At 39.5% G+C, this 25,386-nt stretch overlaps 1 protein-coding gene and 1 long non-coding RNA gene across 5 annotated transcripts; both read left to right on the top strand.

Annotated features, from left to right (window-relative positions):
* Positions 1 to 4,563: 4,563 nt before the first annotated feature.
* LOC148010932 (uncharacterized) lies at positions 4,564 to 15,344 on the top strand. 4 transcript variants are annotated; one of them, XM_087671287.1, is made up of 7 exons: positions 4,564 to 4,714; positions 4,827 to 5,121; positions 5,568 to 5,640; positions 14,046 to 14,139; positions 14,222 to 14,326; positions 14,399 to 14,480; positions 14,629 to 15,344. In XM_087671287.1, the coding sequence occupies exons 2-7, from the start codon at positions 5,089 to 5,091 to the stop codon at positions 15,022 to 15,024; spliced, it is 783 nt and encodes a 260-aa protein (XP_087527413.1). In that variant the 5' UTR covers positions 4,564 to 4,714; positions 4,827 to 5,088; the 3' UTR covers positions 15,025 to 15,344. The 4 variants fall into 4 exon arrangements, with proteins under 4 accessions (XP_087527413.1, XP_087527412.1, XP_087527411.1 ...); XM_087671286.1 differs by having other exon boundaries at positions 5,523 to 5,640; positions 14,417 to 14,480; XM_087671285.1 differs by having other exon boundaries at positions 5,523 to 5,640.
* On the top strand, positions 5,658 to 13,981 carry LOC148010933 (uncharacterized). Its single transcript, XR_015689455.1, has 2 exons — positions 5,658 to 13,073; positions 13,160 to 13,981. It is a non-coding gene; the product is annotated as an uncharacterized LOC148010933 (long non-coding RNA).
* Positions 15,345 to 25,386: the final 10,042 nt, after the last annotated feature.

Below are 25,386 nucleotides of genomic sequence, written 5' to 3'. Positions count from 1 at the left end.
AGGACCTCAGATTAATTGGCATGTGATTCCAAGGAAAATGCAAACTCCTATACAAGCTAATTAGAATTACTTTCAAATTACCTAGATCTATCATCAATCTATTAATCCTTCAATTAGATTAACTACTCATTTTACTTGGTACTTAATGTACATGCATCATCAATCTCATAATGATCAGAAGCCAGTACCGAAGTTGTGCATTAATGCCAATGTGGATATTGATCCTCGTCAGTTGGATATCTTGCATTTCTATATTTTCCAAGCATATATCTTATCCTTGTGGAGAGGATGTGTTGTTTGCAATTCTTTCAAAATCCTCCCAAGATATTTGTGGATGAATCCCTTTCCATGGATAGGTTTCGAAATCATCAGGCCTTTAAAAGAGAATATCTTCATTGATGGTTTCTTTCTGGATGTAATTGGTGGATTGAGCTTTAATGGAATCTATTTTCAATCTCCCTTATTAGGGTGTCATTCAGATTTCTATGTGTCATATGTTTGTGTGTGGGTGTGTTTGATTTGTATCCTTCTGGAGATATGGTTCAAGAAAGCTAAAAATATTTGAAAATGTTGATTTATTGATATGGCTAAAGTTTTGAAGACTTGCGTAAGAATGGAAGAACCTCTTATATCCTTTAGTAGTTTTTTTCATTATATTTTATAAGCTATGCATTGGTTCATGCTTCAAGGTGTTTTTCTTTTGTCAATCTTTTTTATAGATCTAGGTTATTCTAGAGCTTGATGGGATCAAGATTAATTTGTGGGTGGATATTAATTAATCAATGTTCAAGATAGAAGTATTGAGCTAGTTTTTTTGGGCTTATTATTCTTTCTTTTTGGAGGTCGTGAAGGATGCTCCCTCTATTAAGTGTGAAAATATATTGAGGACTGAATTGACTTGTTTTTAAGCTAATTTTGTAGTTTTTGTGAGCTCAATGGTTGATTTTGAGGGTCGATTGATTGATTTTGAATGTGTTGAAAGTGTTTTGGATTGTTTTGTATTAGGTTAAGAATGCTTGAGAAGCTTATGATAGTTTTTGGTTAAGATATGATGTTTTGATAGATTTTGTGATATGTCTATTTGGTTTTGATAGCATCTATTTGCCTTTGATTTGATTAATTTTCTTTATGCTTGAAAGGTTGAGATTGTGAATGAGTATTTTGAGAAATGATTGAAGTGCATTCAAAGGTTTTTGATGGTTTGAAGTGGTCTTAGTTCGAGTTGTATGATTTGTATGCCTTCTATTGACCTTTTGTAGTGTTTTATAAAGCTTCTGTATGTGGCATGTAAACCTCTATTCACTTCTATATGTGTTCTGATGGATGGATGTTTAGATTGGGAATATTTTACAATCTTGGAAGAGAAATAATACAAGCTCAAAATAGCTCAAAGAAGCAGAAGAAGAAGCTGATGAAGACTTGAAGTGAAGGTTGAAGTGATAGTGACATTATTGAGCCCTCAAGGGTCACTGTAGTGGCTCTAGTGACTTTTCATATTAGGCATACCTCTTACGAAGGGTATCCACAACCAAGAGAGGATTATTGAGAATTATTCTTGGGTATTTCAGTGTACTATTGTGAAAAAGCATATGTGTGAGAGAGAGTGTATGAGAGATAGCCAATTTTCTATGAAAAACATTGTATCTACATGAGAGAGATTGAGAGAAAGATTGTGAAGACTATGAAGATGATGAAATATAAAAACTTTGTGATGAATTCCATTCAAAGTTGATCATTCCCTTGTATTCTTTTGGTCCTTTGATGGTTTCTATGAAGAATATGTTGAAGATTTGTTGTGATAAATCCGTGGGAGATTTGCTATATGATGTTGCATGAAGATTGGTTATTCTTGGTGTTCATCTTCTTCTTATGGTTGATTAAAGTATGAAGATCATGCTTATTGGTGTGACAAGATAGATTTTCTTGCAATAGTTTCCCCGTTTTCTTGGTGTTCCTCTTGGGGCTCCGCTATTGGTTAACACATTTCATGTCTTGATGTACGTGGCAATATGATTCATGGCCAGTTGAGTCCCTAAAAAACAAACCATAAGAGACCCCAAAACTATTGTGAAGCACTTGTATGATTAATAGTTAATGTATTGCATTTCCATATCAAATATTGAAACAATAACTTAATCAATTTGTTCTCCCATTGTTTCTCTGTCTCTGTCTCTTTCTCTTTCTCTCTCTCTACACACACATACAATATATATGCATATTTATTTTTATATATAATGTATATATTTATATTAATATTATATATACATATTTATACATGCTAATATAAGTATTCATATAAAAAAAAAAAAACCACACACACACACACACACACATTCGTACATACATACATACGTTTTTGTGCATGTGTGTGTGTGTTCGCGTTAGTATATATATATATATATATATATATATATATATATATATAATGTTAATAATTAGTTGGTAATATAATTATATTGATAAGTATATAATCATTTTATTTATGTAAAAAATTGTATTAATAATATGTATTATCATATTATAATATAATATGCATTTATCAAGCTTCTTGAAGCTTTCAAATTGATTCGATTAAGCTCTTGCGCTTCCCAACCTTAGGCAAAAGTTGAAAAGTATAGAAAGAAGGTGCCCCACCCTCACTTTTATACCTACTCTCTGAGTGTTCTCTCTTGGCCATTCTATCTATGGGAGAGGGTGAGCAATCTTTATGCATGCAGATGGAGCTTTACTTGGGTAGGTTGTGGTGCAGTTAAGGGATATGTGGCACCCTCCGGAAGAAGATGGCATACTACATCCTTGACCTTCTCACCACCCTCAACACCCTCGATCCCATCTTCTTTGGGGCCTACAACTACCCCCATCTGGCACCTCACCTTCACTACACCCCCCTTGTGCCCCCATACTTCTTGCTAAAGTACATTCATTGCTATCTTGGCATGTTTGCCATTAGTATCCAACACTCTTGCCTAATCATATAGCTTTTTTAATGAATGTATAATAAATCTCTCTCTCTCTCTCTCTCTCTCTCTCATATCTATGCACACACACATAAGAACTTAGGATTGTGGTTCAAGGCTAGAAGAGGGCTAGCAACCCTATCCTAGCAAAGAAGCCATATTCTTGATGTCATTCATAACCTTCTACTCTAAATCCCCAATCTCTTAGTATCTCCATATATCAATTTAAAGATTATAGTAGCTCGCTAATGTCATAGCCCAAGGACTTTTCCAAGCCAACAACAACTAAAACTTAGATTACACACACCATGGCTCTTTCATCTTAATTGTCTAATATCATAGCCCAAGGACTTCTCCAAGACAACAACAACAAAAGCTTAGATTACACACCATGGCTAGGTGTATGAAATAGCTATTTGACATAGACCCCTAGGATCACTATTCAAAGTTAAAACTCTAATCTTTGTGCCACTATTCTAAGTTAAGCTCAACAATTTACTATAAAAGCACGCGTTTAGCTTTGCTGGATGATTATAGCACACACACACACACACACAGAGCATATCCACATTGATACTTTTAAGGATTATCCCCTATCATGGATAACTTCATGTGCCTCATCCTCTCCTCATCTTAGCATTAGCTCTCTAACTACTTGGATATATATCTCTTATCTTAGCAATCATTCTTAGCACTTAGAATGAAGCTTAATTACATGACAAGTGACCACTCCCTTGCCTAATAGTATATATATATATACAATATTGCATATATATGTATATACACATTATATATACATGTATTGACATAACTTTGTGTGTGTGTGTGTGTAGCACATTGTTTACTTACTATGATATAATACATCAATTATGAATAAATATTATATGTTATATAATTATTAGCTTCTCTCTCTCTCTCTCTCTCACCCCCCAAAGACTATAAGTAATCAAATATCACTCAAGTGATGCCAAAAACTTGCAAGGTTAGAAAAGCACACTGACAATAAAATATTGCTACCTTAGTAATGATTATCATCAATGGTGCCCCCAGTGCTAAACATTAATGTATCGGCCGTATTAGCGCCCTCTCATACTTAATACGTATTATCATACTATTTATTTTATAATATGCGTGTTATCAAGCTTCTTGAATCTTTCAACCTGATTGGGTTAGAGACTCTCATGCCTCCTAGCCTTAGGTTAAAGCCCAAACAAACATGAAAAGAAGGTGCCCTACCCTCCTTTTTATACCTAGTCTTTGAGTCTTCTCTCGTAGCCATTCTACCTATGGGATAAACGATGCTCTTACAGGAGAGGGCAGGAAATCTTCATGCATGTGGGTGGGGCTTTACCCAGGCAGGTCATGGTGCGCTTGGGAGACACTTGGTCATCTTGTTAGGGGAGCATAGAGCCACCACATGTCCCTTGCGAAGAACCTTTGCTTAATATAACTTGAAGATGTGGAAATCAGTGGGAATTTATCTAAAACTTCTTATGATGATTGGCATGTCAATGGCTCTTCATGCCCATATCGGGCTCTTGATGGGCATCACACAACTCGTGTGATCAAACCCTAAAAACAAACAAAACAAAACAAGAACAAACCAAGGACGCGCTATTGCCCAATTAGTGGTTACTAATTCGGGCTTAAGAGTAATTAATTATTTGCTAATGGTTTTCTTTTTTCTTTCTTGGCTGTTCCTGCTGTTAGAAAAATTAGGGTTTCGGACGCGAATCAGAATGGATCGTGCGATGCAGGTATGTCGTGTTTACTCCTCCCTTTTGTCTAGGTTTCTTGTTTTTCCGTCTGTTTTTGTGCTTTTCTGAGGTTCGCTTGTCCGCATTTTCTGAGTTCTCGCGGCTCCTGCAGAGGAGCATGGTTTTACGAGTATCAGGTATGGTGGATCTCATTCTAGAGTTCATCAGGCACGGCGAGTATCAGGATTGGGTCGGGAGATGAAGGAGATGCTGCAAGGGATGGCGAGTTGCCTATTCGTTTGAAAATTTTCACAGGAGAATGGTTTCCCGAGAGGATCGACCACAGTCCGAGAAAAAATTTAACCCTCAAGGTTATGTCGAGTATCTCTCAGGGTTTAAGGCTGTTGTAGACAGAAGCGTTTGTTGAGACAACCATGAGGAAGAAACTTGATACACGGTTTCCTGCGGTGAGCTTTTGAACACTTGTTATGAATAATTGAAAGAGCCGTTAGTTTATGGTTAGTATATTGCATCAATCAGATTGTTATGGCCGCTAGGGTTTGCATTTCTCACCTGTAGGGCTGCAGTGTCCGCTACATTTATGTATTAAGTCAGTTTCTTGATATAAAAGTATGGCTACCTATCTTAGCTCTAGCACGCTTGAGTGATGTGTCGCCATTTATACACATAAACTCTTTTCATCTAGTAATGTATGAACAATTTGGAAATACCCGTAACCAAATGCATGGTTTATTCACTGTTGCACACCAAAATCATTTTTGGTTGTTATTATGAACACGGAGAAAAATTCAGTTTGCTCACTGCAAATGCCTTACACCAACTGATGGATGCAAAATCTCCTGTGCAGATGTTTTGTCATCGTCTAAATAGAGTATTCTCAAATCTGTTGCAGGCTAGAATCAAGAAAATTATGCAAGCTGATGAAGAAGTTGGCAAAATTGCAATGGCAACTCCTGTTTTGATTTGTAAGTGACGTGTATGTTTGTGTCCATGTGTGTATGCCATGTGGAGGACAATTTGTAGCAAAAAGAGCCAAAAGAATCAATTATAAACTGTTTTCTTTTCCAGAAGTCTATTATGGATATTATTTTTTGACATGTTAAAAACGTAACAGGCATCATTTATCACCAGCACTTTCATAGTTTGTATGGTAGGTATTCACATACTTATGTAGTAATACAGAATGCATAAGTGTGCGGGTTAATGTTAGCTGTGAGCAAACTTCTTTATATAATTTGGGTTTCAGAGGAGTCAGTGTAAATGATTTTCGGCCTTAGTTGTAGCAGTACAGTTTTGCCTGGTGTGTATGACTAAGGCTGGGCAAGTGATGTTAGAAGAAAAAGGTATGTGTGGTTGATGCCAATGGGCAAGGAGTGGAGACTGAGGATGTTGTTTCTGCTATCCTAGCTTTAGTATGCAATCTGTTGGTGTACAAGGCCGTGCCTGTGGAAGATGTAGTTTGCCTGTGGAGGATCTTTTATGTGGGTGAACTTCATTAGGTGACTATTGTAGAGGTGTGATTGAGTAATCTGCAGTGGTCTTTTTTGGATGTCCTATCTGATTCCAAAAAATGCCTTCTCACAGTTTTGGTGAAGGTCTAAGATGGTCCCTAAACAAGACCGTTTCTACAGCAGATTCATGTATTCTACATTTAGGTCTGGATAATCCTCTGTGTGCAATCTCCCATATGTAGCTGGTGCACACAGTGACATTCGAACTAACATGTGGCAAGCCTCTCTCTGGACTCCATTCTATCTTTTAATTTAACCAGCATACTAAAACCTGTGGATCTGGCCAAAATGTGCGGTTGGACTACATGGCCACTGTCTCCCTCTAGATTCCATATTTGGTGTTTTTTAAAGATCACTTAGTAATGTCCTGATACTTACTTGACCACCTTTCTTGATTGCCTGCTTCTTAACAGCTTTCTTAGCTGGTACTCTTTGACATTATTTAGGAATTTCAAGGTGCTTTCAATGCGTACCTCTCCTTGCATGAATTGGGTTACTAATGCTTGGTTGACCTCTTGCCATTGAACCTGTAATTGCTTATTTGCTACCCCCCCCCGCCCCGGGCCCCACCCCAATAAAACATCTTCTTGTTAGCAGTCTAGACAGCTCATGTGTGAGCTGTGCTGGGCATGGCTATGTTATTTAGGCATTTTATTATAGTTATTATGATGCTTATTCGGGGCATTTTATGCTGGTTGACTTGCCCCTATTTTGGCATTATTTTTTTCTTTATATACCCATCTCCCTCCTCATTGAGTTACATCATCACCTACAGGTTTTGTAGAGAGAGGGAGCTGGTGCCAGTGCCTTAGAGACTTGTTAGAGTGCAATGATGCGGAAGCATAGGACAAAGACTGAGAGAGAGTGAACATAGAGAGAAGAGAGAGAGAAAAGGAGACTGTAAACACAGAAAATCTGCATTGTAATATGCTGTATAAGAGTGTAGAAATACACAAGGGGGCAGAGGAAATATCTGCGTATGTCTCCGACTTGATGACCTCGATCTCTGTCAGCCCGAGCACAGTCTGTCTTAGCCAACAGATCTTCAAGATCAAGAATCTGAAATCACTGAAGAGTGAATGATCAAGTGTGCCACAAGAACCAGCTATTAAATAGCCAGGAAATAATAAAAAGTATCAGGTCGGCTGCAACAACAGAAATCTGGTCGAATGTGCAGTCTGATTGCATTGCTGACGTGGCACCTTCTTTGCCATACTGCTCTGATTGAGTGTCTAGGAAATGATTGGCTAATACCCCCTCTCAGATCTTGGACAGGTGAAAAGACTGAGGGATCTGGAATGCTGTCGAAGAAGAGCTTGGGGAAGCGCCTTTGTAAACAAATCGGCAAGATTATCCTTCGTCTTGCAATACTCCATATCAATGGTCACATCCAGAAGCTTCTCCCGAATGAAGTGATACTGGATCTCAATGTGCTTCGTCCGAGCATGGAATACGGGATTCCGTACCAAGGCAATGCAACTCTCATTGTTGCACCGCAGAAGAGTAGGACGGGTTTGCGGGCAACCAAGCTCCTCCAACAGTCTCCGAAGCCACACAACCTCACGTGGTGGAAGACGCAGCCCGATATTTCGTCTCAATAGAAGAAAGGGCTACCGTGGGTTGCTTCTTACTACTCCAAGAGATAATACCTGGACCTACGATAAAATAGTAGCTTGTAGTAGACCGTTGGTGGTCCACATCGCCAGCCCAATCCGAGTCACTTCAACCTGCAAGAACTAGATCGGAAGCATTTGCACCTGCAGGATAAAAAATCCCTAAGTCAGAGGTTCCCCTCAAATACCGAAGAATCCTCAAGGCAGCTTGCCACTGCACCTGTTTGGGTTCCGTCATGATACTGGATCTCAATGTGCTTCGTCCGAGCATGGAATACGGGATTCCGTACCAAGGCAATGCAACTCTCATTGTTGCACTGCAGAAGAGTAGGACGGGCTTGCGGGCAACCAAGCTCCTCCAACAGTCTCTGAAGCCACACAACCTCACATGTGGTGGAAGACGCAGCCCGATATTTCGTCTCAATAGAAGAAAGGGCTACCGTGGGCTGCTTCTTACTACTCCAAGAGATAATACCTGGACCTATGATAAAATAGTAGCTTGTAGTAGACCGTCGGCGGTCCACATCGCCAGCCCAATCCGAGTCACTCCAACCTGCAAGAACTAGATCGGAAGCATCTGCACCTGCAGGATAAAAAATCCCTAAGTCAGAGGTTCCCCTCAAATACCGAAGAATCCTCAAGGCAGCTTGCCACTGCACCTGTTTGGGTTCCGTCATGAACCTTGCCAAAAGACCCACAACAAAACAAAGATCAACATGAGTGTAGAGAAGCCAAATCAAGGATCCGATCAATTGACGGTAGCGTGAAGCATCCATCGTGGGAGAATTTGAGTGTGAAGTGGCCTTCCAATTCGGATCCATAGGAGTAGTAATGGGCCGATAAATCTCTATCTCGAAAGTCACCAAGAGCTCTTGAATGTACCTTTGCTAAGAGATGAAAATCCCCCTCTGAGAGTGATAAATCTCGTAACCCAAGAAGAAATGAAGAAGCCCCAAATCCGTCATCTCGAATGCCTCATGTAAAGCTGTCTTGGTCTCTCGGACCTTCTGTGTATGATCCCCTGTCAAAATCAAATCATCAACATACAACACAAATAACATACGACCAACCTTGGAAGTGTGTACATAAAGCTGCGGATCAGCCATGGAGTGCCAATATCCCAACTTCGATTGAAGAAACGAGTCAATATTCTCGTTCCATGCACGCGGAGCTTGCTTGAGGCCATACAAGGCCTTCTTCAACCTGTAAACTTTCCCATCCGAGGATCCAAAGCTAGGAGGCTGCTCAACATAGATCTCCTCGTGCAAGTCACCATTCAGAAAGGCCGACTTCACATCCAACTGATAAACATGCCATCTCCTATGGCCAGCCAAGGCAAGAACAGCTCGAATAGTTGCCATACGAGCAGTGGGGGCAAAAGTATCATGGAAATCAATGCTTGGGCGCTAAGCGAAACCTTTAGCAACAAGGTGAGCCTTGTGCTTGTCCAAAGAACCATCGCTAAGGTACTTGGTCTTGAAGACCCACTTCACACCAATCACCTTCTTGTGAGAGGGACGATGCACAAGAGACCAAGTGTCATTCCTCTCAATAGCCTCCAACTCTGCTTCCATGGCCTTTCGCCAATGATCAGACTGCAAAGCCTCCTTCACTGAAGTGGGCTCTTGATCTTGCATAACACGGGTCAGCAAACAATAGTTGGAGCAGACAAGCTTCGAAGAATGTGTCTGATTTCTCCGTGACCTCCGTGGTCCATCCTGCGGTTCCCACTCCTCAGGGACCCCCTCTATCCCTGAATCTCGGAGTGTGTCACGGGCCCAACGAAGAGGACGAACCTCTCCGCGTCGCTCTCCATTTGTTGAAGACTCAGAAACATCCACCGGCGAAGCTCCTCGGGGGTGGCTGGTGGAAGAGAAGACTCTGAATCCAAAGAAGAATCTCCATCAAGAGGCTCTGGCTCTAGAGAAACTGTCTCGGGAGCCCAACTCTCCCCTGGATCTCCAAGGACAGGGTGCTCCTCACCCCCCTCTGTGGCCAGTACTTCCATGAACCGCACATCTTGGCTCGTGTAGACATCTCGCTTAACGGGATCAAACAAACGATAACCTTGGGATTGGAAGCTATAGCCAACAAAAACCTGTCGTCGGGAAGCCGCCTCGAACTTATCACGCTATGTCTTCGGAATGTGCACATAAGCGTCACACCCAAAGATCGTGAAGTAAGAGACATCGGGCTTAGTCCTGAAGTAAGCCTCAAAAGGTGTCATCTTGTCAACGGCCAAAGTGGGAGATCGATTAAGGATGTGAGCTGTGGTAGCCACTACCTCGGCCCACAAAAATTGAGGGGTCTTGCAGTGCTCCATCATGGTGCGTGCCATCTCGATCACACTGCGGTTCTTCCGCTCCAAAATGCCATTATCTTGGGGAGCGTTGGTGTTAGCAAACTCCTAGTGAATGCCCCTATCTGCACAAAAACGAGCAAACTCATTAGACATAAATTCATCTTCCTTGAACGCAAGGTCTTTAGTTGTCGGCTAGAACAGTTCTCCTAAAAAAGAAGCCAATTCTTGAAATGAGAGAAAGCCTCCGATTTCAAAGTCAAGAAATAGGCCCAAGTCATCCTGCTGTAGTCATCTACGATCAACATGAAGTACAAGCTCCCCTTCAGGGACTCGATCCTCATCGGGCCACAAGATCCGTAGATACAAGCTCCATGGGTGAAGTAGACCGCCTAGAAGCTTTGTTGGGAATCGCATCTCGATGCAGTTTCCCATGGAGGCAGGAGTCCTCAATGACTGCTAAGTGTAGAAAAGCAGTTGATGAGGGTGCAGCCACCGCTCCAGAGTCCTTCGTGTCCTTCTTGGTATCCTTGTTGTCTTTGTCGGGGCAATCCTTCTTCCAGTGACCAGTCTTGCCACAAATATGGCAAGTTGATTCCTTCTCCTTGTCCTTCTTGGATTTGTTGTCCTCCTTCTTCTTTTTTTAGTCCTTTCCCTTATTTTGAGAGGCTTGACCAACCAATGCCTCCGATTTGGAAGCATTCTGTCCCTTCAATTGTTCCTCCTGATCCAAGACCATAGGAACCAACTCTTTCCACTGAAGAGTCGACTCCCGTCCTAAAGCAATAAGAGTAGAATAAAAAGTACCGAATTGCGGTGGCAAGTGGGATAGTAAGGTGATCGCCATGTCTTCGGAAGAAATAGGCTTCCGCGCATTTTGAACCTGGATCTAAAGCTGCCGAAGCTTGTCGATGTGTTTACGAAGCGAAGAAGACTTATTCACGGACAAAGTCCGCATTTGCACCTCCAAACAAACCCTCTTCATCAGGGTCATCTGGTTATACATCTGATCGAGCTCCAGCCATATCTCACGAGCCACCGTCAAGTGCTCGATGTGAGCTATCACAGCTGTGGTGCAAGACAGAAACAGAAAAGATCGAATCCTGGCATTTAGTTTGTCCCAATGAGACTAGGCCTTGGTCAACTCCGCACGAGCATTGGAAGAGAGTTTGGACTCATCTCTCACCGATGGCTTGTTAATCTCCTCCATCACCAGTTCCGCCAAATCATAAGACTCTAAAATGGCCAACATCATCACCCGCCAGATGCGATAATTGTCACCATCAAGCTTTTGATCCATTGGAAGAGCCGGTAGGACATGCACCTTCCTATCCATGATCGCCTGGAACTCCAAATCAGTCTCTGAAGACATGTTAACTTGCAATACCTGCACAAACACAAAAGCAGCCCCCTCTGACTGTGAAAACGCAGCCTTCTAGGACTGATTCCTCCGCTGCCCAAACCTTCTTTACCCGTCGGAGGTGATGAAAAGGTAAAATCTGCAATGGAAGGCCTTAAACGCAGCCTTCCTCCTCTTCGAACAGCAACAACCTGCAGCAAATTCACCGATTAGACTCCTTTCCCGCACGCCTACACTCGCTTCAGCCTTGATTCGATGCGCAGCCCTCCCGCTTGCCCTCGAAACATGAAAACACAGCCTTGTGTCGCGCTGAAATCTTCTCTTCAGATAGGTTAAGCCCTCAGCCAGTCCATCTTCACTGCTTTGATACCATGTCAGAGTGCAGCGATGCGGAAGCGTAGGACAAAGATTGAGAGAGAGTGAACACAAAGAGAGAGAGAGAGAGAGAGAGAGAGAGAGAGAGAGAGAGAGAGAGAGAGAGGAGATAGTGTAAACACAAAATCTGCGGTGTAATATGTTGTATAAGAGTGCAGAAATACACAAGGGGGTAGAGGAAATATCTGCGCATGTCTCCGACTTGATGACCTCGATCTCCGTCAGCCCGAGCACAGTTTGTCTCAACCAACAGATCTTCAAGATCAGAATTTGAAATCACTGAAGAGTGAATGATCAAGTGTACCACAAGAACCGGCTATTAAATAGCCAAGAAATAATAAAAAAACAGCATCATCTGGTCGACTGTGCAGTCCAATTGCGCTGCTGACGTGGCATTGATGACATGGCACCTCCTTTGCCATACTGCACTGACTGAGTGTCCAAGAAATGACTGGCTAACAAGACTCATTGTTGTACACGTCATTCTTGCGTTTGGTATATGGATTCCATTTCCCGAGCACATCTCCAAGTTCTCTTCTTTTGCAGGGTTCTTTTGTTTTCTTTCTCTTTTGTCTTGTGTTTAGTAGTTTATTTCAGCACTTGTCTATGCTTTGAATGCTGTACCACTTTTGACATGGTATAAGATTGTAGGGTCTAGGTTCCTGCTATGATTTTTTTGCTGATTACATGTCTTTCTTCTCCTAGCTGATTAGGTCTGCGTTTGTCAGACCAACAACCTATGTTTTCAGCCTACACCTGGATTCCAGCTTGCAATCGTCAGTTTGCTGCATTAAATGCCCAACCAGCCTGCATTTTTCATTTTCTACCCCTAACTGTGGCTGGGCAATTGTTTGTTCAAGCTGTTTTAGCTATTTTTGGCAATTTTTGATTGGTTTTTTCTTCATTTTTCAGCAATCGGCCTTTGTTTCTAATCAGATTTTTTGTTACATTGCACGTGAACTCTCATTTTGTGAGGTCTTTGTTGTTGGCTTGGTTGTATTCCCTCTTTGTATGTCCTCTAGCCTCTACATTTGTGAGCTTTACACATGCCCTTGATGTTCTTGACAGATTGACCGAAGTTTGGCAGGTTCAAATCTTGGAGTTGGGATTGATGTCTAGGTTCATGATGAGTTGTTTCTTTGATAGTGAGCGGAGTTGGCTCCTCGTCCGAGGTCACATGAGGGGACACTTTGACAGTCTTGGCCAAAGGCGGGGAATCCATGGTCACATATGTTCAGAGGTATTTTTGATAAGATTGTCTTGTATGCTACTGCGAGACATTGCTGACAGACACAGAGACCTATTATGACTCTTCTCTATTTTTAGGAATTGGTACAATCAACATCGACATCAGGTTCTCTTCGAGGCACCTTGGTTGTGGCTTGATCATCCACTGCTTGATTATCCATGGTTTCACTTTGGTGGTTCTTTGTTGTATGGACTATGATTAGCCTTTTTCATTGTATCATTGTATAATATTAGTTCACCCATAATCTGAGAGGGTGTTAGTAGTCCAGATAGCTCATGTGTAAGTTTGACCTATGTTGGGCATGGCTAGGTCTTTTAGCCATTTTTTAATGGTTATTATGATGCTTATTTGGGGCATTTTATGTTGGCTGACTAGCATTAAATGCTGGCTGACCTGCCCCTATTTTGGCATTATTTTCTTATTCATATGCTTGGCTCCCTCATTTAGTTACATCATCACCTATAGGGTTTGTGGAGAGAGGGAGCTGGTGCCAATGCCTTGGAGCCAGAGACTCACTGTTATACGTGTCATTCTTGCGTTTGGTATACGGATTCCATTTCCCGAGCACATCTTTGAGTTCTCTTCTCTTGCAGTGTTCTTCTATCTTCTTTCTCTTTTATCTTGTGTTCAGCAGTTTATTTCAGCACTTGTCTATGCTTCCATTGTTGCACCACTTTCGACATTATTTACCCATCCACTTGTAATGTATCTAAATACAATCATACATATCAATATAAATAAATTCAAATCTAAAAAAATAAGATTAGAGATGTATGTGTGTTTACACACACACACAAATAGATAGATAGATATAAATAAATAAATAAGTGATATATGTGGATAGATAGACCAATACCGAGAGAGAGAGAGAGAGAGAGAGAGAGAGAGAGAGAGTTTTATCATCTTCATGAAAAAAAAGAAGAGAAAGAGGCTTTTATCATTCCTTTCATCAATTGTGGACAGCAAAAGCGTTGGAGCTTTTCTTGCAAGACCTGTGTAATAGAACATATGAAATCACATTACGGAGGGGGGCCAAAACGATGAATGCTTACCATTTGTAAGTTCTAAAAGCCCTTTATTGATTAAAATTGGTACTGGTAGTAGTTCTTTATGATATGGATTAAGTCCTCAATGTGCAGAAAACAGTGCGTGTGTAGCCATAGTGTGTTCGATTTCCTTCAAGAGATTGTTTCAAAAGTTCCTGATCTTGATACAGAGGCTGGATGTGAAGCTGGCCGCCGCAGGTATGTGGGTGTGGGTATCTCCAATGATCACAAACGTCCTTTTGGGATTCATTTTGGTTGATCTCAGTTCAGATGGCGAATTGTATACAGGAGAGGTTCTGAGGGCGACAATAATGAGGAAAGTGGTGAAGATGATGTGAAACGAACAAAAGCGGTAGGGCCATTATACTTCTTTACTTTGAAATGCAATGATGCATTGAAGTTATACTTCCTCCTCTGAAATTAGCTGATGAATTTTAATGTTCCTTAATGATATCTAACTTGTTATTGAGGCATTGAAATTGCATGTTTGATGTGCACAGGACTTCCAGATGAGAGGCCGTGGCCGAGGTCGGGGGCGAGGTAGAAGGGGTGCTTGTGAGAAGGCCAGAGTGAGTGAGTTCAGCAAGCATGATGATAACGAAACCATGGTATCACCTTGTCGTGATGTGGCAGGTACAAAAGCAGATGGTCATGTTCATGACATGATTGTTGACGGTAGTGATAGTGTCATTACTAAAAGCAAATCAATACCAAAAGGTTTTGATTTGAATATGGAACCAGATGAGAACTGTGAAGTTGCTTCTATGGAAGATGAGGCTTTGTATCATGCTGAGTGGGTAGGCCCTGGACTAAACCCTGCAGCCTTACCTTCACTTCCTGAAAATGGAAATGTTCTGCATCCAGAAGAGGATTATGACTGTGAAGATGAGGGTTAAAACTTTTTTATTTTGGTGGGCTGTGCTGTGTCATCTCCTTTTCTCCATGTGCAACTGTTTGCAATGCATTTGCTTACATGCACCAGGGCTGAGCTCTTTGTATATTTGCGTTAGGGGCACAAATGTTCAAAATGTACAGTGAGGTTCCTGCTAACAGTCTCTCTCTCTCTCTCTCTCTCTCTCTCTCTCTCTCTCTCTCTCGTGCGTGCGCGCACTCGGCATAAGCCTACATGTCTGCTGTTCTTGCTACACTTATGCAGAACATAGCACTGCAGTTCATAGGTTGGTTCTTGGTGAAGTTGAGCAGGCAGTTGTTGATTTATTGAGCTTTGTTGTCTTATGCATCTTACATGATTAGTGCCTTTTTGAGTTTGAAATGATAGCATTGATTTTTAAAATAAACATCTGAGGAATACGGTCCATCTTACTGGAACTACTTGAAAATTAATATGAGGGAATGCTGGAAGATCTTTACAGACCCTCTAACCTCTTCCTCCAGATGTCTGAAAATGCTACTTCAGAATTACTCCAACACATCTAAGGAGTTTATATTGGCACAGGTCTAGTTATCTAGCCTGCATCAAGAAGTATTGCCCACAAAAAGAAGGGCCACGTGTGTAATAAATGGGGCTCCTCTTGAGATTTTATAGAGCTATCATGTTAGGCGTTTGTCTCCTGCCACATGTACAAACTTTGTACTACGTGCTATTTGTACAAAATATTTACCAGAGGTTGTGACTCCCTTTCTCTTGCATTAGAGACCATGGCTCCTTTCGTCTTGCACTTGAGTCACTGCCATTTTTCTTGGATGAGGGCCTCAATCAAGTATCTGTGTCAAGGTTTATTGTATTCTTTTCGAACGAAAGATGCAATGGGTCCCCACCTGTGTTTGGTGGTTCACAAATTTGTAGTTGAGTGGCCAGAAATTCTTGGTCATAAGTAATTCATCAATGAAATCACTGGGTCCATGTTTCAGCCTTTCAAATTGTCAGCTGAATCGGTAACTTTGATATGCATGCCACAAGGATTAGCAAAATAAATATGACAATGTGGAAATGAGCTCCATTGAGGCATGTGCAAGTGGCTTGTCTCTGTAAAAGTAGGGTTTTTTGTGTGTCTGTGTAGCCATCTTTTCAAGTGAGTGTGCTGTATATGTGGCATAAATGTAGCCATACATGTATGGAACTAGGCCTGGGGAAATAACTCTCACATAAATTTATATGCTTCTATATGCTTCTCATAAATCTGTGTGGTATTTTCAAGAAAATGCGTACACCTAACTTGTTGCATTCGTGCCTTCAAAATCTTTTGAATCTTCATGGTTATGTTGAGGCTTCCCCTACCTGGCCTGGGCGACACCCACTTGGCTTTTATGTGGTGGGGGCTTCAATAAGTGGCAATACATTCAGCTTTAATCGTACTTGACTAATTAGATGTCTTATTAGAAAAAGCCAATTAGGCTTGTATGATTGTCATGGCAAGGCTAACGACTTGTCAATGTGGTGCATAGTCATATCAACCTTTAAAAGAACAAATTAAAACTAATACATGATATTTTGTGTATAAATATGAGTTCTCTCCACAATATCTAGCCTTATTTTCCTACATTATTATATTGCACATTATCACTTGTTTACACGTATGAGCTTGAAGCCTTGTTACATAATCTCCAGTCTAATTGACATCTCTCAAGATAGATAGGTCCAAGGTACTTGCCACCATATCTATCAATTTGCCTCTTGCTGATTGATACATGGAGGATGATCACTCACAAGAAAGGTGCAACCTTGAAAGCAATGCCAATTTATTAATCTCTTAGTTGAAATTTGCCAAATAGGGATGATTATACATAAGTATTGTCACATATTAAGATGTCAAGACTAGGACCAAGGGAAATCCACAAGGCCTATGACTATTGAAAAAATATTAGTCCGTATAATGAGTAACTCAAATGGAGGTGGTAGTGCAAGAAAGCAATGTGTTGATGTTCAAAGCATAGTGTGTATAGAATAACTCAAAATGGCTAAATAGAATGGGTGGATATTCTTGTATGGAATATAGAAAAGTGGAAGATGGAGAAGCTTGATGTTGCCTTCTCCATGTAGCGTGATTTGTAAGAATAATCAAATCGATCAACCAAAACTTTTTGTATGTGAATTGATATGCATCTTCAAGCATGGCTAGCCCATTGCATGTCATTACAGATTTGCATGTGGAGGGCATGGTGCTTGAAGAAATTGCAATTTTGCTTGAAATGGGAAAAAGTATGTAGGATCTATTTAGCATTTAACATGATAGTCATGCCTACTTTGAATGCCCATCAACAATAATTCAAGGAAAGGAAATCAATGCATTGTTTACATGACCAAAAACTAATGTGAATCTTGTGCCCGTATAATTGTCTTTTAGGGGAGAGAAATCAAGAGACATTTTGGTACTATCCTTGTGTTACATAGATAGAAAACACAAATGAAAAAGCACAATGATATATAATGTAAGAACAAAGGAACCTTCTTGTACATTCATAATTTCTCTCTAATTTAAAGGCACATGACATCCACAAACAAATGTGTGTAATATTTGTATACCAAAACGATTAGAAACCCAAATTTATGAGTTGTATAGAGCTCTCTCTCTTTGACTCTGTCTCTCTGTCTCTTTCTCATGCAATATCAAAGTTCACATTTGTATACTTATAAGTTACAATGCCACCTAAATTTCCATGGCTTCAAAGCACCAAATATGCTACTAAATCTATAAATGGAGAATCCATGAATTTAAGAATGAAATATTTAATGCAGGTACAAAAGAAAGGGATGATGTTAAGTTGAATCCCTAGTAAAGCCTTAATTATATGCTTGCCAAGAAGTCCACAACCAAGAAAGTAGCTGTATTATATGTACTTGAAATATCACCAATTTTGGAGGTGAAGACAATATGATATTGTAAAGAATGTAGTGTGCAATGCAAAGAGACCATTGCAAGTACTATCAAACATCATACTTGTAGTGGTCATCCATTGGAGCTACAATGGCCTATGCGTCATAGCTGTTGTGAAAAGGTGACATGGGAATGATAATTTCTAGTGGCCCTAAGCTCCTCAGTGAATATGCTTGCATGGAAATATACATGCAAGTTGTTGGCTAGATTCAAGATGATTCTGTCATGTATATCCTAGTGAGCTTGTTGCATCTATGTTGAAATATTGTTAGACATTAAATAGTTCGCATCCATTTCAAACACCAACAAAGAAAAAAACATACTCAAGAGTTATCATATATCTTTACATGCAAGCCTTTCACCCCTCTCTACCCTAGCCTACATAGCTTGTCTCCCACCATCTTGCTAATCCAAAACCCTCTCCTTAGAACATAAGTTCATTGGCCTTGATAACCATGATGGAATGTAGGAGCAAGGACTGAGAGAAAAAGAAAGATAGTTGTATCGACATCCTTTTAGATGCCCTGGAGGCATATAGGACAAATATACACACATTAAAATTTTTAGTTAAAATCCACTTTGAGGAGCCACAGACAAAAAAAGAAACCCACATTAAGGCACCATGATGACTTTGCACCTCAATAAATTGCTCATTTTCCCTTTTTTTTAGCCACCCTCATCTTTGCAAGTTCACTTGGTCATGCTCTAGTTTGTGTTGGTGTAAGTCATTGGTGATGCATAATTTGGTTCTCTTGCGACATTTTGATTTCTTTAATGCTTCGAGTTTACCTTTCATATTCCCAAATTCCAAAGTTACTTGATTCTTTCCTTGCTTTGTGACTTTCCATGATACCATCCACTTGAACCCTTTTGTACATTTATACCTTTGAATATACTAGGTGCTCTTTGTCAACTAGTTCTTCTATGTTTCTTCATGCCATCCCTTTAGGAGGCCTCCTAAGTGCGCATGGAATGCAATCTTCTTTTGCATTAGAACTTCATTAACTATTGAAAATGTAGTGTTCACCATACCTTATTCATTTTCCTTCTTCCTTGTTTTAGTTGTCTTTTGTACTTGTTTATCTCTCCCCTTTATTGTTTCAATTTCCTTCTATACTTCCTCTTGCACTTTAGACATTATTTCCTTAACTTGATCATCAATCTTTTTATTGGTTGTGTCCAGTTCTATGCTAGCTTTTCCTTTAGTTTTGCCAAGCACATTAGAACTTTGGGGAAGTGAGTCTTTCAAAATCACATTCTTTGCTTCCAAGTAGTGAACTTGTTGATGCAAATGATTTGGAATGGGCGGTGATGCCAAGACTATTGAGAAAGTCTTTAGGTTTACCTCATTGTTAGGGGAAGAGCTTAGGCCTAACCAATATCTTTGGATATTGCTCTTGCATCTTAGGGGGAGGTGATGAGAAAGATTAAAAACCCCATTGGACCAATTGTGAAAAAATACTTAAGGTTAGGATATGTGAATGGGAAAGAAAGAGGAAAATGAAAAAGTTGGTAGAGGCAAATTGATAATGAAAGGTAGACTCAAAAATTTGTGGGAGGCAAACTATGAAGGGAAGTTATTATACAAGAAGAGCTTCAAGTCAAGAGAAATGAACTTGAGGTGACAATTGAGATTTGCTTCTACTTGAGTGACAATTGTCAAAAATAGGGGAGAGAGAGAGACTTGATTGATGGCTATGAAATGCAAGGAGATCTAGTTGAGCTTTGACTTGAGTGAGTGTGATGAAGTAATTTTAGTCCTAAATATTTGAAAAGACTTTGTAATTACTCAAAATTAAGGATGACTATAACAGGAAAGAATGTGCCATAGTACATATCCTTTGGTTAATCATTTGTAGATCTCCTCTCGAGGATATTCTCCACCATTCATGAAGGTGTGCTTCCATGACCAGCATGCATAAGGTGTGTTTCATCTAGTCCATTGTAAGTTTCTTCTTGTTCATGGCTATGGCTTCCTTTCTACCATGAGCATCACAATGAGAAATGGCCATGGCCTTTTGAGTATTCTTGTATTTTCTTAGATTTAGCAATATATTTTCTTTTAGTTAGAAATCCTCCATTTGAGTTGGTATCAAAGCTTTGGTTTAATCGTAATTGAGGCCTTTCAAGTCATTTTCAAGTTACATACATGGAACAAGTATAATCTAGTCACAATTTAGTTATTGGACATAACGTGACTAGTAGAGCTCTCCAATGGTTGATTGTGGCTAGCATTGGAGTATTTGAGGGATATCTAGAAGAAAATGGTAGAGATTGGATGTATTTGGCATGTCATCACCAATTTCTAGCTATTTTTCATGGACTTTTGGACAAATCGAAGACTACTAGGGCTAGATATAGTTTAAACTCCTACTTTTTAGAACAATATTTCTCTCTCTTCCTTTTAAGCTTCTCTTCATGCTTTCATGGTAAAAATCCCTTTGATATCTTCTATCACTTCATGAATACACCAATCACTACCAATACTTGCATTTGATAGTTCTTCTCTTACCAAGCTTCAAACCTATCATACTTTAGGTGGGATTTGATCTAGTTGATGAGTAGACAATTTAGCACAAAACATGGTGCATATTTTGCTAAATTCCTTAGGTAAAGACAACTTGGAGTAGCCATGAATCCCTTCTAATCATTATTATTGGAGCTAAATGTGCATGTACTTAACCACCCACATTTACTCAATGTACATTGTACTTGCACACCTGTACATTGTAGGTGGTAGGTGCCCATCATTGTCACTTTATTCTTTATTTTTCAGTGACTATTGAATAAGGGAAGACCAGTCACACATTGTGACTATTAGGTTTCCCACATATGGCGTTTCTCTCTCTTACTCTCTTACTCTCAGATTGCTCCATTTGCCATAGTTCTTGCTTTGCTCTTGCTTCCACTTGGGCTCCACCTTTCAATTGGTATTAGAGCTTGGACTTGAGGAGATTCACCAATTATTTGCTTCAGCCTATGAAGAAGCTTCAGCTCAAGGTTTCATGGCATCCATTAATTCTCCCTCCCAAGGTATGCGTTGAGTCTTTCCTTTTTTCGGTTTGTTGAGGAGATTCCCAAGGCTTAGCTAAGCCTTCTTAGGTGCTGGTTGAGCTGAGACGCAGCCATTCTATTTGTTTTGAGTGGATACATAGCATGTTGCAAAAGTCATGGTCAATTATGGTAGCTTGCCAATATGTTCGTATTTTGGACATAACTTTTGCAAATGATATTAGATTTAGGTGTTCTATAGCTAGAAACAAAGAGTATGACGAGAGCTACATATTTGAGTACTCATAGAGTTGACTTTGTGCAGTTTTTAATTATCTATTTTATACACAATAGAATAATTTTGATTTAGATAGTAAGGATTTGATTAGTTTATGCTCTATTGATGCTTACGGGGATTTTTTCGAATGCCCGAATGATGCATTCATGCTTTGGAAAGGCTTTTGGGATGATTAGGTCTTGATTATCTTAGTAATTGAAGTGTTAATTGCTATAATAATAGTTTGGGCAGCAGGCATACAATAGTGAGCTTCATGTTTTGAATGCTTATGGTGCCTACATGGTATTTTGGGTATGCTTACATGTCTACAATGATGTCTAACATTGAGGTATGAGCTTGGATATGGTTATGACATGCTTTGGCACTTGGATTTGAGCTACATTTGATGTAATTGGGGTTTTGTCAATTGCTTTTGAGCTTCCATGCTTACTCACATACAAGTATTGAAGCTTCATTGGACAATTATGCTCTCGGATATATTTGTGATGTGTTTGGGCTTCTTGGATACTTTGATGTACATGCCTTGATCTTTGCTTCATCATTTTGCATTCTTGATTTTCTTATAGTGGGAGACACTTGTATTGACTTGGTAGAGCTTGGCCCTTTAGAGACAATGGGAGTCTCTTGCTTATGTATATGTTCAGTTGATATATGCATATAATGTTCTTGCAGATACTGGCTCTTGGGGATGATTTTATTTTGAAAATTTGGATACTTGATACCTATCATTGTCAGTGGTGGATACTTGACATGCATTGGTTGTATGCATCTATGCATCTAATACTCCGTATGCTTTGACAACTATTGATACTTGGTTGATACATTGCTAGTTGCATTCTGTACATCTCAATTTGCTACTCACATATCCATGGCAATGGGAGCTTGCTTTCTTGGCTATTTGCCCATAGTTGGATTGAGATATATAACTATCTTTATTTTAGCATTGTTGTAATTACACGTTTGCATATTCTTTTGGAGAGGAGTTAATTTGTTTTGGCAATCTATTGGTTGCGATTTGTGGAAGCTATACCCTCATTTGTTCATGCTCTTTTTTGCATCCTTTTGCACCAATTTCGGGGTTGTTCTGCCAAATTTACAGTAGCCTATCCTCGTCATTTGTAGAATTTTGTAGTCATTATGCCAGGTTCATCATTAGTAGATATTGCTATTTTTGACATTGAAAAGCTTGATTGCAATATTGGAAGACATAGATATGGCAAGTCTTGGTGCATAAGAGGTAGGTTAAGCCATTAAAGTTTGAGGGTATCAAGCCTAAGATTTATGATGCAAGGGATTGGGTAGGGCTTGAAAAGATATGTATGTCCACTATCATTTTGTTGTCATCAAAGGAGATGTATCTTAATATCATTGACATTGGGGATGGTGCTTATGCATTATAGAAGAAGATTTGTGATATTCATGACAAGTAAATTCCTACATCTTAGTTGTTGTATTGGTTGAAGAAGCTTGTATACCTTTGCACAAAGGAGGATATAGCTATGTCTACTCATTTGAATGAGTTTCATTCCATTTTCAACCAGTTTGTATCATAGGGCATTTAGTTTAAAGGCAATATCAAGTCTTTGTTTTTGCTTATTACACTACTTGAGTCCTGGGATAATTTTATGTATTGCTATGAGTGCTCATCCCTTTGAAGATGGGTGGATTTAAATTTAATGATGTAGAGAGTGCTTTACTAATAGAAGATGTAAATAAAAAGAACTTTGATGTTGCCTGCACTTCTCATGCATTGACTATTAGAGGCCAAAATGGTGGTAATGGTTATAATAACCATGGTAGATACTCATAGCCCAATGGGGGCGGGTAAGTCATAATCTCGTGGAAAATCTCACAAATAAGTCCCATAGATGTAAGTCCTATTTGACATGTCATTATTGTGGACAATAGAGTCATACTAGCCTATAATGCCATAAAATGCACAATCATAGATGCAATGAAAAGGCAAGGGAAAAGTGTGGGATAATGGAAAGTGTAATGAGCGTAACATTGTCCCTAGTAAGTCCAATGTGAAGGTTGAATAGATAAATGTAAAGTAGACTAAGTATGATGATGACTATATCTTAGCTATTTTGTCTCTTGATGCTACTCATTTGATTGATGCTTCATATACTTTGAGTGTTGACTGCTTAATTCAAGGCCTTCTTTCCATGTTACCTTGCTTTGGATTAGTTTCACACTTATTGCAACATTATAGATTTTGTGATATTGGGAAATGATACTACATTGGATATCATTGGCATGGGGGATGTTAGACTGGAATTTGCATCATGTAGCTCTTTTGTTTTGTATATGTACTTTATGTACCAGCTTTGATCAAAAGCCTACTTTCTACTAGATAATTAGATGATGCAGGATATCATGTCTCTTTTGGTGATTCTGCATGGAAGTTTGTCCATGGTCACTTTGTTTTTGCTGAAGGTGCCAAGATTGATAGCCTCTATCCTTTGCTTGTATTTGGCTCTGTAAACCATGTATTTGGTTGTTACTGATTTACCACATGTATCTTTATGGCATCGTCTCCTTGAGTACATATATTTGAAAGGAATGAAAATAATTACTTGTTCACAACATCTTCCGCCTCTTGATTACTTGCATTTTGATTTTATGTGATCATTGTCTTTATGGTAGACAAACATATAACACTCATAAAAAGTTTGGCTCTACATGCATGGGTGAGCCTTTGTCTCTTGTGCATTTTGATGTATGTGGTCCCATGCCTTATCAATCTCATTGGGTGGTATGATGTGCTTTGTGACATTTATTGATGATTATTTAGGTAACGTCTAGGATTATCCTATTAAACAGAAATCCTACATCTTAGTGATTTGTTTCTCTTGTTTTGAGAACCAGTCTAGGTATAGGCTAAAATACCTAAGGTTTGACAATGGGAGTGAATATGTCTCTAAGTTGTTTTTGTGGTTTTGCAATGAACATGGTATTAAGTGTTAGTTGACTACCCCATACATCCCACCCCAGAATGGTATCGCAAAGTGCATGAACAAAACTATTTAAGAAAGAGTCTGTAGTATGCTTAGTCATGTAGGATTACCACTATATTTTTAGGCTAAGGAAATTACTATTTTCGTGGATCTCATTAATAAATATCTGTACATTACTTTTTCTTGTCAGGTTGTAGAGGGTATGGTCAAAAAAACCTCTGTCATATGCTCATTTTCAGGTCTTTGGATGTGACATGTTCTGCCATATTTCCAAAGATAAGTGCAACAAGTTGGATTTGAAGTATATCAAATGCATCTCTCTTGATATGGGGATGCAAGTGAGATAGGCTATCACATTTAAAATATATATGCTCGGAAGGGTAACTATAGCCATGATGTGATTTTCTATAAGGAGAGGATACATAAGTAGCATGAGCTAGTTGTTGAGATATGCAAGGTGGTCCTTTAGGGGGAGCCTTTTGTTACCATAAAGCCAACCCTAGTGAGGTAACTTGCTATAGTTGTTGATGATGTAGTGGCCCATGATCCGCTTGTTGTGTAGGATCATGCTGTTAGATAGAGAGGATATGCCATACAGGCCCTGCATCTAGCCTTGAGGCACTCTACTAGAGATTCATGTTCTCTTGATTGTTATAAGCCCTCTATGGATTATGTCATGGTGACAAACTCTACTGAGCCACTTATCTATGAGGAGGATATGCGTAGAGGTGATTTTAGGGCTATGTAGTATGAGTTTGATTTCTTGCAGAAGAATTGTACATGGGATTTAGTTTCCTTGCCTGATGGAAAGCATGCATTACCATGAAAGTGAGTGTAGAAGTTGAAGAGTACCCCTAGTCACCCAAAGCCAGCATATATAAGGATAGATTGGTTGCAAAGGGCATTAAGAAGGAGCATGTTATTGGCTTCGATGAAGTCTTTTGTCGTGTAGTCAAGATGACTATCCTCTGCTTGGTCTTGGACTTAGTTGCTCATTTGGATTTAGATATTTATTAGATGGATGTTAATATGGATTCTTACATAGGAATTTGCATGATGAGATTTATATGTAGTAGTCTAAGGGATTTAGGAAGAAAAGCAGGGAACATCTACTATTCAAAATGAAGAAAGATCTTTATGGTCTTAAGTAGGCATTCACAAGGGTATTCCTAC

Source organism: Lygodium microphyllum, chromosome 29, assembly GCF_053477565.2.
Source record: "Lygodium microphyllum isolate KBCC chromosome 29, Lygodium_microphyllum_v1.1.10, whole genome shotgun sequence".
In the NCBI taxonomy this organism is placed as follows: Eukaryota; Viridiplantae; Streptophyta; class Polypodiopsida; order Schizaeales; family Lygodiaceae; genus Lygodium; species Lygodium microphyllum.
Note: the sequence above shows the minus strand (reverse complement) of the source record. Positions and strands in the feature narration are given on the sequence as shown.

Coding starts and splice junctions, on each gene's coding strand:
- LOC148010932 (XM_087671285.1), top strand. CDS start 5,089: ATGAGGAAGAAACTTGATACACGGTTTCCTGCG. Junction 14,140..14,221: donor ACGATGAATGCTTACCATTT/GTAAGTTCTAAA, acceptor CTCAATGTGCAG/AAAACAGTGCGTGTGTAGCC. Junction 14,481..14,628: donor ATGTGAAACGAACAAAAGCG/GTAGGGCCATTA, acceptor TGATGTGCACAG/GACTTCCAGATGAGAGGCCG.